The sequence below is a fragment of the Trichomycterus rosablanca genome, chromosome 13, assembly GCF_030014385.1.
Source record: "Trichomycterus rosablanca isolate fTriRos1 chromosome 13, fTriRos1.hap1, whole genome shotgun sequence".
Lineage (NCBI taxonomy): Eukaryota > Metazoa > Chordata > Actinopteri > Siluriformes > Trichomycteridae > Trichomycterus > Trichomycterus rosablanca.
Window position 1 is genome coordinate 37037019 of NC_086000.1, and position 12499 is coordinate 37049517.

The following is a 12499-nucleotide window of genomic DNA, read 5'->3' on the forward strand; positions in this document are numbered from 1 at the left end:
TACTAGTAATATTATTATTATAGTTTTTATTATTATTGTCATTATTATAATTATTATTATAGTTTTTATTATTATTGTCATTATTATAATAATTATTATTATTACTATTTTTATTTTTACAGTTATTTTTTATGTTTAAGACATTTCAGTACTCAGTGAATCATATGAATGTATTTTATTGAACTATATGTTCACTATTTTTCATTATATATTATGTCAGAGAGCTAAAAATAAAAAAAGCTCGGCTCAGCTGAACACACACAAAGTCCCGGTCAGCAGCGGTCAGCAGCGGTCAGCAGGTTTTTACCCTTTTGTAACTGTTTGAATGGTTAAAGCAATGACCAATGAGAGAATAAGGCTTTAAAAACTACATTTCCCATGAGGAATTGAGCCGATATTTGCAGTGTGTTTAATACTGAGAGTTAAACCCTGTTGATCCTCCATCAGCCTGGTTCAGTTTTATTATCTCTGATACACTGAACACTTCAGTCATGGTCATCTTCTCACCGAGACACTGGGATTAAATCAGGTGAGAGACGTTTTATTATTTTCTAATAATTCTAAAACCTTCCTGCCATATTAACACCTGTCCAGGGTGTTTCTGTGGGCCTTGCACCCATTTAGAGCTGGGATACACTCCAGCACCCACGCAACACTGATTTAAATAAGCAGTTTAGAAAGTGAGTGAGTGAGTGACCGAATGATAATACTTCAGCTGGCTGCTCATGTTTGGAGAATGTAGGGTTGTGTGAAGTATGATGGTGGGAGCATCATGAGATAGAGCTGCATCAGGAAACATAAATGGATTGTAAACAAGTCGTAGTAGAGGAAACGTTCTCATATTAATGCCTGTGGTTTTGTAATTGGATGTCAAACAAGCAGGCGGCACGGTGGCACAGTGAGTAGCGCCTTCACCTCACAGCAAGAAATGTCTGGGATTGATTACCCAGTCTGGCAGACAGACCCTATTCTGTGTAGAGTTAGCATGTTCTCGCTGTGTTTGTGTGGGTTTCCTTTGAGTGCTTTGGTTCCCTCCCACAGTCCAAAGACTGAAGATACTACAAATTGCCCTCAGTGTGTGTCTTCCCTGTGATGGACTGGCGGGTTGCCAGTGTGGGGTGTTTCCTACCTTTCAGTCAAAAAACTGAATCTGGACTTTTTATGAAGACAACAAGCCCAACGTTTCTGATCTGCGTTCTGCATTCTGCTTGTTTTCTGACTGATAATAACAGATATGAGGTTCCGTGTGGGTGCGTCAGCGTTCCTGAGTTCCCTGCGTCTTCACCATCAGGACGTGAGCTGGTCAGTGAGACAGATCAGACACTGGAGGAGCCCTGAGACCTCGGATTGTCCTTCAGACCGTCCTCGAGTCCTTATAACAGGTATTTGTTTAATTTAGCAGTACACTTTTGGAGACCTGGGTTTAAACCTAACCTCTAGTGGATTGACTGCGCTGAATTCAATAAATGAAGTTCAAATCTCAGCTTTGCTATTGGCCAGTCGGGCACCTATATGGACAACTGGCTTACCTGACGGGGGTCGTGGAGATTCCTCATAACTGCTGCAGTTACGACCTCTGCTGGCTGATTGATGATGCTGCACAGAGACGGGGGATAATGGAGATCAGTGCGTGACTCTCCATGCGCGAGACAGATCTCCATATGAACCCGTCTGATGTATGTGAAAAGAAGCGGTCGGTGCTGCACATGTGTCGGATGGGGAGTGGAGGTCTGCAGCAGTAGAGGGGAAATACAATCAGGGAATTGGATATGACTGAATTGGTATATAACTACATTATAAGATCCTTAATAAGCAAGAAAAACGTAGTATTAATGCCCGCGGCTTTGTAACTTGATGTCCAACAAGCGGGCAGCACGGTGGCACAGTGGGTAGCACTGTCGCCTTACAGCAAGAAGGGTTTGGTGTCAAATCCCCAGCTGGGCAGCCAGGGTCCTTTATGTGTGGAGTTTGCATGTTCTCCCTGTGTCCGCTGGGGTTTCAAAGACGTGTGTGTGTTAGCGTTTGCCCTTCAGTGGACTGGTGGGTTGCCAGTGTGGGGTGTTTCCTACCTTTCACCCAATGAATCAGACCCAGATACCTGTGTATAGGGACAATTAACATTCTAAACTACGAAAAAATTGGAGGTATCATGGGTAAAAATATAATAACCAGCAGTGTTATGTAAGTAAATCTCAATCATTGATCATGTAGAACCTGCATATTTTTTTCAAATCCACCTAATCTGACCATTTCACGTCCTGTCCTGACCCAGCGTGGGCACGTTGGAGCAGTAGAACAACAAGTGCAGGACAGGGGTCCTCCAGGACCCAACCAAAGACCCGGCGTCCTAACAGACGATTCCGTTCTTTCTGGGTAACAATAGACGGGTAACAAGCGCATTATTAAGCATTATGAAGCGTATAATGGTGCTCACGGGTGTATTGTGATCACACAACACTGCACGGTTTCAGCACAGGGGCCGCGGGGGAGCGTCGACAGGATGGATTGTGCTAGAAAATAACATTTTACTCTCACGACCGACATACTGAGGACAGAAAGTTTAGGTCAAAAGTTTCTGTACACTTGAATTACATGTACAGAGATACCCTGTCACTCGAAATCTTTAAAACTCGACACCCTTCATGGAGAGTTTTTCCCTTGGAGAGACATTTCTCTTAAATTCAACGTTCAGCTTTTTTTAATTCTAAAAAAACCGTATTTATTTAATTTTAAATGAACAATGAACAGCCGCTTTATTCTGCGTTTGGCTTGAGGGGTAAAACGTCATCGAAGTGCAAATATGAGACGAAGCTGTGTTACAGCTCGAGCTTCTGAGAAACTGTCAGAATCAGAATCAGCTTCTCCCAGAGTCTAAAACGCTTCTGGTTGAAAATAAAGCTTAACGTGGTTTAATGTAGTAAAAGAAGGAGACAGGAGCACTAAACTTCTCTTCATTATTACTGCTCATAAGTTCCTCCACTAATCACATTCCTCACTCGCTGTTTTACTACAATGAGTCACATTAAGTTTTGTGCACCGCCGTCACACTTCATAGGAAATAACGGCACAGCGGCGCAAAAGCGGTTTTGTCACTTCTCGTGTGAATACGCCGGTGTTGAATAGAATACGGTATTCCAAGATCGGGCATCTCCACCATTAAGAAGCGTCAGGAAACAATAAAGAAGTAAAACTAAAGAGCAGCTTTTATTATATTATATTTGTGTTATTTTCAGTGTTTAAGTGTCAAAAACAACCTCATTATTTTACATGAGACTAAAATATCTGCAACCCTAGAATCGAACCTTAGACTGCTGCGCCACCTGAACACCTTTAACTAGGGATGTAACGATGCACCACAAGACAGTTAAGAATCGATTCACATGTGTAACGATTCAAATCGGTTTACATGTATAATGAATCGATATTCACTTTAAACAGCAGAGGAGCTGGCACCATTCACCTCGCCTGGTTCACGTTACTACAGGGTTGCCAGGTTCGGAATTTTCCAGCCAAATTTATCTATGTGAGAATACTTTCTTTATTTGTATTATTCATTTATTTATTTAATGTGGGATTTATTTTATTTCAGGTTTTTTTTCACACAAAAAGGGACATGTGCAGCATTGTTTTGCATAGTGTGTACCTACCTCAGAAATAAAACGGCATTCATTATTTAATAAATAAATGATAAGCACAAATACAGTATTTTATTTTATTTAAGAGAAATAATAAAAGGAAACTTTGTCATCATTTGTCTTCAATTTCGGGTGAAAATCGTATCGTGAATCGCATCGCGTCGTGGGTAGAGTGTATCGTTACATCCTTACCTTTAACGGTATATTTGCATTTCTATATAAAGTATTTACGTTATTTTCCTGCGTTTTCACTAAATTTCCTTCAAATCTAGTCGTATCCAATTACCCAATCGCATTTTGCTTCCTTCCTTCCTACTGTTGACATCCACTCTGACCGAGTAGAGTTGTAACTACCACTCGCCCCCTCCGACACATGTGCAGTAGCTGACTGCATCGTTTTACCTGCACCTCGAGACGAGTTCATATGGAGATCCGTATCGTGTACGGAGAGTCACGCACCGATCTTTATTATCCTCCGTCTCTGAGCAGCACTAGTAATCAGCCAGCAGAGGTTGTAACTGCAGTGGTTATGAGGAATCCCTCAGGCCCCCCTACTCCCACCTGAGCACTGTATTTACATCATTAAAAGAAAGTAGTGTAGAGTAGAGTACGAGATAGAAAATATGATATTTAGATCTCTTTTTTCTCTTTTTAAGGTGGTCTGGGGCAGCTTGGTGTTGGACTGGCACAAATGCTGAGGTGTGTATTCAGCTCCATAAACCCTCCAAGAACTGGGCAACCATGCATTCATCCATTCATTTTCTTTGAACAGCTCATACAGGTCTGGGTTGCACTATAGTAATACATACAAGATAGGGTGTCAATCCATCACGGATACTTGTTTGTGGCAGGTGGGAGTACCCAGACATATCACGAACATGCCAAACTCCTCACAGACCCACTGATCAGAAGCAATGATTGAACCCATGTCTAAGAAGAACTAACTGTATTATACACTGATTTATTTCAGGCAGCAGTATGGGAGAGAAAATGTGATCCTGTCTGACATCAAGAAACCTCCAGCGGAAGTGTTCGACATGGGTATGCATATATATATTTACTATATTTACTATATTATACTAAGTTTAGAGTTTATTTGTCTATACCACTTACACATGGTACAAGTAGCAGTGAAATGCTTTTACAACTGACCGGTCACATTAGTACCAAAGAACAAAGATAAAAAGGAAACTAAATGTACAAAATAGAAATTCCATCTTGGATAGTCTAATCCAGCGGTCCCCTACCCCTTCTTACACTCACTGTCCATTTTACAGCTCCACTTACCGTATAGAAGCACTTTGTAGTTCTACAATTACTGACTGTAGTCCATCTGTTTCTCTACATACTTTTTTAACCTGCTTTCACCCTGTTCTTCAATGGTCAGGACCCCCACAGGACCCCCACAGAGCAGGTATTATTTAGGTGGTGGATGATTCTCAGCACTGCAGTGACACTGACATGGTGGTGGTATGTTAGTGTGTGTTGTGCTTGTATGAGTGGATCAGACACAGCAGCGCTGCTGGAGTTTTTAAGCACTGTGTCCACTCACTGTCCACTCTATTAGACACTCCTACTTAGTCGGTCCACCTTGTAGATGTAAAGTCAGAGACGATCGCTCATCTATTGCTGCTGTTTGAGTCGGTCATCTTCTAGACCTTCATCAGTGGTCACAGGACGCTGCCCACGGGGCGCTGTTGGCCGGATATTTTTGGTTGGTGGACTATTCTCAGTCCAGCAGTGACAGTGAGGTGTTTAAAAACTCCACTCATACCAGCACAACACACACTAACACACCACCACCATGTCAGTGTCACTGCAGTGCTGAGAATCATCCACCACCTAAATAATACCTGCTCTGTGGTGGTCCTGTGGGGGTCCTGACCATTGAAGAACAGCATGAAAGGGGGCTACCAAAGCATGCAGAGAAACAGATGGACTACAGTCAGTAATTGTAGAACTACAAAGTGCTTCTATATGGTAAGTGGAGCTGATAAAATGGACAGTGAGTGTAGAAACAAGGAGGTGGTTTTAATGTTATGGCTTTTTTTGCTGCAGCGAGACACTGCTCCCACCTAGTGGTTATAGGAGACAATAACACCTGAAGTGTGTTGGAAAGAGCAGTGTTTTTATTGCTCTTGTAGCAATCTTTAATTATTTATTCTTTTTGTGCAGCCCGGTGATAAATGACCCACGGGCCGGTACCAGTCCGTGGCCCGCTGGTTAGGGACCACTGGTCTAATCAATATAAATAATTCATGTACCAGTGTTTCAATAATCAGCGATATTGTAGATGAGCCGTTCTGACACTACTGAGAACTACCTGAGTTTAGTTTAATGCTTCTGAAGGTTGGATTTGTGGTCAATGCTTGTGTAAAATAAAGAGAGCAAAAGAGTGTAAGGACAAGTCTTTTATTTTGGACTGATTACAGATGAGACTGAACAGTTTGTTATCTGTATCATTACTCTCACTTGTTCAGGTCCATGTGTGTATGCTGATGTTCTGGACTATAAGAAGCTGCGTGAGTTGGTGGTAAATAATCGCATCACGTGGTTGGTGCATTACAGCGCCCTGCTCAGTGCTGCAGGGGAGGCCAACTTCACCCTCTCCAGAACTATAAACATCTCAGGTGGGCATGGGGCACCCAGACACCACTGACCCTGGTTTAAATCACAGGAGATGCAGTCAGTTCCCAAGGGTTTGAGTTACAAACATTGAATGTTCGTTTAACAATGTGTACGTTCAAGAACTTTTCTTGTGGATGGATGGATGGATGGATGATGTTCTATTTCACATAAATATCTAAATAACTGGCTGGCTTAATGAATGGATGGATGAAGAGATGAATGATATGAGATGATGTTGGATGGATGGATGGATGGATGATGTTCTTCTTAACTCTTTCACATGAATTTATAGATAATTGGCTGGATAGACTGATGGATGGATGGATGGACAGCTGGATGGATGAATAAACAGATGAATGGATGAGTAGTTAGCTAAATATATAAATTACACAGACTGATGAGTGGATGGATGGATGGATATTTCTTCTTAACTCTTTGACATAGATGGCCTGATAACCGGATGACTGCCCAGATTAATTAATGGATGGATGGATGGGTAGATGATTGATGTTCTTCTTAACTCTTTCACATAAATATCTAGATAACTGGCTGGCTGGATTAATGGATGGGTGGATGAATGAATGGATGGATGGACGGACGGATAAGTGTATGGCTGGCCGTATAAATGAATGGATGGATGGATGGATGGATGGGTGGCTAGATAAATTGAAAGATGGTGGATGATGAATGCTCCTCCTTACTTTGTCTGGTTGGCTGGATTGATGTTAGGCAGGGTGGATGGATGGACTGTTGAGTGGCTGGCTTGTTTGGATAGGTAAATAAATGACTGACTGGATGGATGGATGGATGGATGATGTAGTAAGTTGTTGGCTAGTCTGAAAGATTGGATAGCTGGGTGGGTGAATAACTGCCTGGATAGACTGATGGACGGATGGATGGATGATGGATGAATGGATGGATGGATGGACTGTTGAGTGGCTGGCTTGTTTGGGTAGGTGAATGAATGAGTAACTGGCTGGCTGGATCAAGGGATGGGTGGGTGGATGAATGGAGGAATGGATGGATGGATGTAGTAAATAGTTGGCTAGTTTGAAGGATTGAATAGGTGGATGAGGGAATAACTGGTTAAATTGATTGATGAATTGATGAATAAATACAATAATGGATGATGGGATTATTGGTGCTCTTCACTTTTCTGCATGGATGGATGTCTGGATGGATGCCATTTTTATTTCATTGTCTCCCTTTCCTTCTTTTATCCTCTGATTTTCTCTCAGGTTTGCACAATGTTGTAGACCTGGCTCTGGAAAACTCTTTGCGTCTGTTTGTCCCCAGCACCATCGGGGCATTCGGCCCCACTTCCCCCAGAGACCCCGCCCCCGACCTCTGCATCCAGAGACCTCATACCATCTACGGCGTCTCTAAAGTCCACGCCGAGCTCATGGGTGAGGTCTGTATGTTATGTGATGCTTTTATTATGAGTGACGAGTGGGAGAGATGTTGTGCTAACATGAAACTGTTTGTGTTAGTATCTCCACCATAAATACGGCCTGGATTTCCGCTGTCTGCGTTATCCTGGAGTTATCTCATCCACCACAAACCCCGGTGGAGGCATCACAGGTAACAAACACTCACTCGTTCACCAGCGTCAGTGTGGATGAATCGTGTTTATCAGGATTATTTTATTTCATTATTCTATCCCTCAGACTACGCTGTTCAGGTTTTTAATGACGCCCTCACCAGCGGCCACCATGAGTGCTACCTGCGCCCTCAGACTCGCCTACCCATGATGCACATCTCTGACTGCCACCGAGCCACCGTAGAGTTCATGCAGGCTTCCGACTCCCAGCTCTCACTGCGCACCTACAACATTGCTGCTATAAGCTTCACACCTGAGGAGGTGGTGGAGGAGATCCGGAAACACGTCCCTCACCTGAGGGTCACCTACAAACCTGACCCGGTCCGCCAGAACATCGGTAACCATGGATATATAGATGGATGGATGAATGGGTGACAGTGATTGAATAAAATGATTAATGTATTGGTTAGTGATTTTGTTCTAGAGGTGTGTGTGGTTAAATCATTTATAAGCTGATTGAAAAGTGGATATAATATGTATATACAGTGTATCACAAAAGTGAGTACACCCCTCACATTTCTGCAAATATTTTATTATATCTTTTCATGGGACAACACTATAGACATGAAACTTGGATATAACTTAGAGTAGTCAGTGTACAACTTGTATAGCAGTGTAGATTTACTGTCTTCTGAAAATAACTCAACACACAGCCATTAATGTCTAAATAGCTGCAACATAAGTGAGTACACCCCACAGTGAACATGTCCAAATTGTGCCCAAAGTGTCAATATTTTGTGTGACCACCATTATTATCCAGCACTGCCTTAACCCTCCTGGGCATGGAATTCACCAGAGCTGCACAGGTTGCTACTGGAATCCTCTTCCACTCCTCCATGATGACATCACGGAGCTGGTGGATGTTAGACACCTTGAACTCCTCCACCTTCCACTTGAGGATGCGCCACAGGTGCTCAATTGGGTTTAGTCCATCACCTTTACCTTCAGCTTCCTCAGCAAGGCAGTTCTCATCTTGGAGGTTGTGTTTGGGGTCGTTATCCTGTTGGAAAACTGCAGTTTTCGAAGGGAGGGGATCATGCTCTGTTTCAGAATGTCACAGTACATGTTGGAATTCATGTTTCCCTCAATGAACTGCAGCTCCCCAGTGCCAGCAACACTCATGCAGCCCAAGACCATGATGCTACCACCACCATGCTTGACTGTAGGCAAGATACAGTTGTCTTGGTACTTCTCACCAGGGCGCCGCCACACATGCTGGACACCATCTGAGCCAAACAAGTTTATCTTGGTCTCGTCAGACCACAGGGCATTCCAGTAATCCATGTTCTTGGACTGCTTGTCTTCAGCAAACTGTTTGCGGGCTTTCTTGTGCGTCAGCTTCCTTCTGGGATGACGACCATGCAGACCGAGTTGATGCAGTGTGCGGCGTATGGTCTGAGCACTGACAGGCTGACCTCCCACGTCTTCAACCTCTGCAGCAATGCTGGCAGCACTCATGTGTCTATTTTTTAAAGCCGACCTCTGGATATGACGCCGAAAACGTGGACTCGACTTCTTTGGTCGACCCTGGCGAAGCCTGTTCCGAGTGGAACCTGTCCTGGAAAACCGCTGTATGACCTTGGCCACCATGCTGTAGCTCAGTTTCAGGGTGTTAGCAATCTTCTTATAGCCCAGGCCATCTTTGTGGAGAGCAACAATTCTATTTCTCACATCCTCAGAGAGTTCTTTGCCATTAGGTGCCATGTTGAATATCCAGTGGCCAGTATGAGAGAATTGTACCCAAAACACCAAATTTAACAGCCCTGCTCCCCATTTACACCTGGGACCTTGACACATGACACCAGGGAGGGACAACGACACATTTGGGCACAATTTGGACATGTTCACTGTGGGGTGTACTCATTTATGTTGCCAACTATTTAGACATTAATGGCTGTGTGTTGAGTTATTTTCAGAAGACAGTAAATCTACACTGCTATACAAGTTGTACACTGACTACTCTAAGTTATATCCAAGTTTCATGTCTATAGTGTTGTCCCATGAAAAGATATAATGAAATATTTGCAGAAATGTGAGGGGTGTACTCACTTTTGTGATACACTGTATATATATAGTGGCTGGTAATAGGTATATATGGATGGACTGTTGAGTGGCTGGCTTGTTTGGATAGGTAACCTGGATGAGTAACTGGCTGGCTGGGTGGACGGATGGATGGATGGATGGATGGATGGACGAGGTAGTAAATGACTGGCTAGTTTGAAGGATTGAATAAGTGGGTGGATAAATAACTAGCTGGATAGACTGAGGAACTGCTGGATGGATGATGTAGTAATTGGTTGGCTAGTTTGAAGGATTGGATAGGTGGGTGGATAAGTAACTGGCTGACTGGCTGGATAGACTAATGGACTAATAGATGGATGGGTGGACTGTTGAGTGGCTGGCTTGTTTGGATAGGTGAATGGATGAGTAACTGGATGAATGGATGGTTGGATAGATGGATGGATGGATGGCTGGATGAATGGATGGTTGGATAGATGGATGGATGGATGGCTGGATGAATGGATGGATGGATAGGTAGATAGATAGATAGATAGATAGATAGATAGATAGATAGATAGATAGATGGATGGATGGATGGATGGATGGATGGATGGATGGATGGATGGACGGATGGATAATGTAGCAATTGGTTGGCTAGTTTGAAGGATTGGATTGGATGTGTGGATGGAGGAGTGACTGGCCGGCTGGCTGGATAGACTGATGAACTAATAAATGGATGGATGGTTGGATGGATGGTTGGATGGATGGTTGGGTGGATGGTTGGGTGGGTGGAGGGAGGGACTGTTAAGTGGCTGGCTTGTCTGAAGGATTGGATAGGTGAATAAATAAGTAAATGTCAGGATGGATAGAGAGACTTATGGATGGATGGATGGATGGAAGGACTGTTGAGTGGCTGGCTTGTTTGGATAGGTGACTGGATGGTTGTATGGATGGATGGATGGTGTAGTAAGTTTGAAGAATTGGATTGGAGGGTGTATGAGTAACTTGCTGGTTGGCTGGATAGACTGATAAATGGATGGATGGAGGGAGGGACGGACGGATGGACTGTTGAGTGCCAGGCTTATTTGGGTTGGTAAATGAATGTGTAACTGGCTGTCTGAAGGGATGGATGGATGGATGATGTAGTAAGTGGCTGGCTAGTTTGAAGGATTAAATAGGTGGATGGAGGAGTGACTGAATTTATAGATAAATGGAGAACTTTGTGACTAGATGAATAGATGAAATGAAGCTTGGTGTGTAGTACTAACTGTAGCGCTCTAATTACAGAGACTTTTTACATCAGAAGTATGTTTCTATTTAGTCTGCTGTCATAATAAACACAACATATTACTGAGATAGTACTTTAGATAATTAGCCACAGTGTTTAAGAAGAATTTAATTGTATTTTTTTTAAATGATGATAATGGACTTAAATTGCTAATGTGTGGTCTGATGTGTGTGTGTGTGTGTGTGTGTGTGTGTGTGTGTGTGTGTGTGTGTGTGTGTGAAGCTGACAGTTGGCCATTGAGGATTGACGACTGTAATGCACGGAGCGATTGGGGCTGGAAGCCGGCGTTCGGTCTTCCCGAGCTCGTCAGAGACATGCTGAATCACAACCCCAACAGGAGAGCGAGCACAAACGTTGGCGTTAGCTAGCAGCACGCTGGACTTCCAACATTCCAGATGCTTTTCAATGCAGATGTGCTCACAGACTGTAGTTACTGACACTCACAGACAAACTTTCTTTTCTTGTCTTCATTTGTCAGAGACCATCACTGGGTTTTTTTTAATTAAAATCCCACACACATACAGAAAAACACCCACCAACAGCCACCAAAGCCACATCCTACCTGTGAAGCATGGTGGAGGGAGCATCATGGTTTGGGGCTACATCAGATCCTAAAATAAATGGATGAAATAGAGGTTTTAAAGAAGAATAGAGATACATAAACCAGCTTTACAGTTTTGGCTTGAGACTTTGTGAGTAAATAAGCCTGCAGCGTGCATGAATGGAAGTCTTGGAGAGAAAAAGACGAAGAGCGAGTGGTTTGTATCAGCGTGGGAAGATTTAAAGCTCGATGGTTTAGTTTAAACGCCGATAGAATGTGAGCAGGAACTGAAAATAAAAACCAAAATAAAAACCAGAGTATAATTATAATTCTTTAATATTTAATTGACACCATTATAATGTCTCATATTCACTCTATTAATAAAAAAGTACCAGAAATATGTTTATTTCAGTGTGTTAATTTACTCACATTAACATCACTAATATAACTATGTCTTGGAGCGGGTAAGGTTTAGCCCTGATAGACTTGGTATGGTAGGCACAAATTATGTGTCATGTCACGTCAAAACTGGGTGTAAAACAGAAATACAGCTTTGACAGGAGACCAATCCATCACAGAGCAACACTCACTCACATACACATTCAGCAACATGCTGAAACTCCTTACTGGCAAGACGAGCATAAAACCCAGGTCCTCAGGTCCCTCGTTGCTGTACAGCACCCACTCTACCACCCACGTCTCTGTGCTACCCACATTGGTTAAGCTCTTCAGGCTTATTTGCACTGTGTTCATATTCAAAGAATAAAAATAGGATCTTTTTGCAGTTTAAACACTGCAGTTATGTT

General features: G+C 42.9%; 1 protein-coding gene across 1 annotated transcript; it reads left to right on the plus strand.

Moving 5' to 3' along the window:
- Window positions 1-1234: 1234 nt before the first annotated feature.
- On the plus strand, window positions 1235-12051 carry tdh2 (L-threonine dehydrogenase 2). Its single transcript, XM_063006750.1, has 8 exons — window positions 1235-1382; window positions 4292-4334; window positions 4606-4676; window positions 6116-6265; window positions 7502-7674; window positions 7754-7844; window positions 7931-8200; window positions 11375-12051. The coding sequence occupies exons 1-8, from the start codon at window positions 1235-1237 to the stop codon at window positions 11518-11520; spliced, it is 1092 nt and encodes a 363-aa protein (XP_062862820.1). The 3' UTR covers window positions 11521-12051.
- Window positions 12052-12499: the final 448 nt, after the last annotated feature.

Coding starts and splice junctions, on each gene's coding strand:
- tdh2 (XM_063006750.1), top strand. CDS start 1,235: ATGAGGTTCCGTGTGGGTGCGTCAGCGTTCCTGAGTTCCCTGCGTCTT. Junction 1,383..4,291: donor TCCTCGAGTCCTTATAACAG/GTATTTGTTTAA, acceptor TCTCTTTTTAAG/GTGGTCTGGGGCAGCTTGGT. Junction 4,335..4,605: donor GGACTGGCACAAATGCTGAG/GTGTGTATTCAG, acceptor GATTTATTTCAG/GCAGCAGTATGGGAGAGAAA.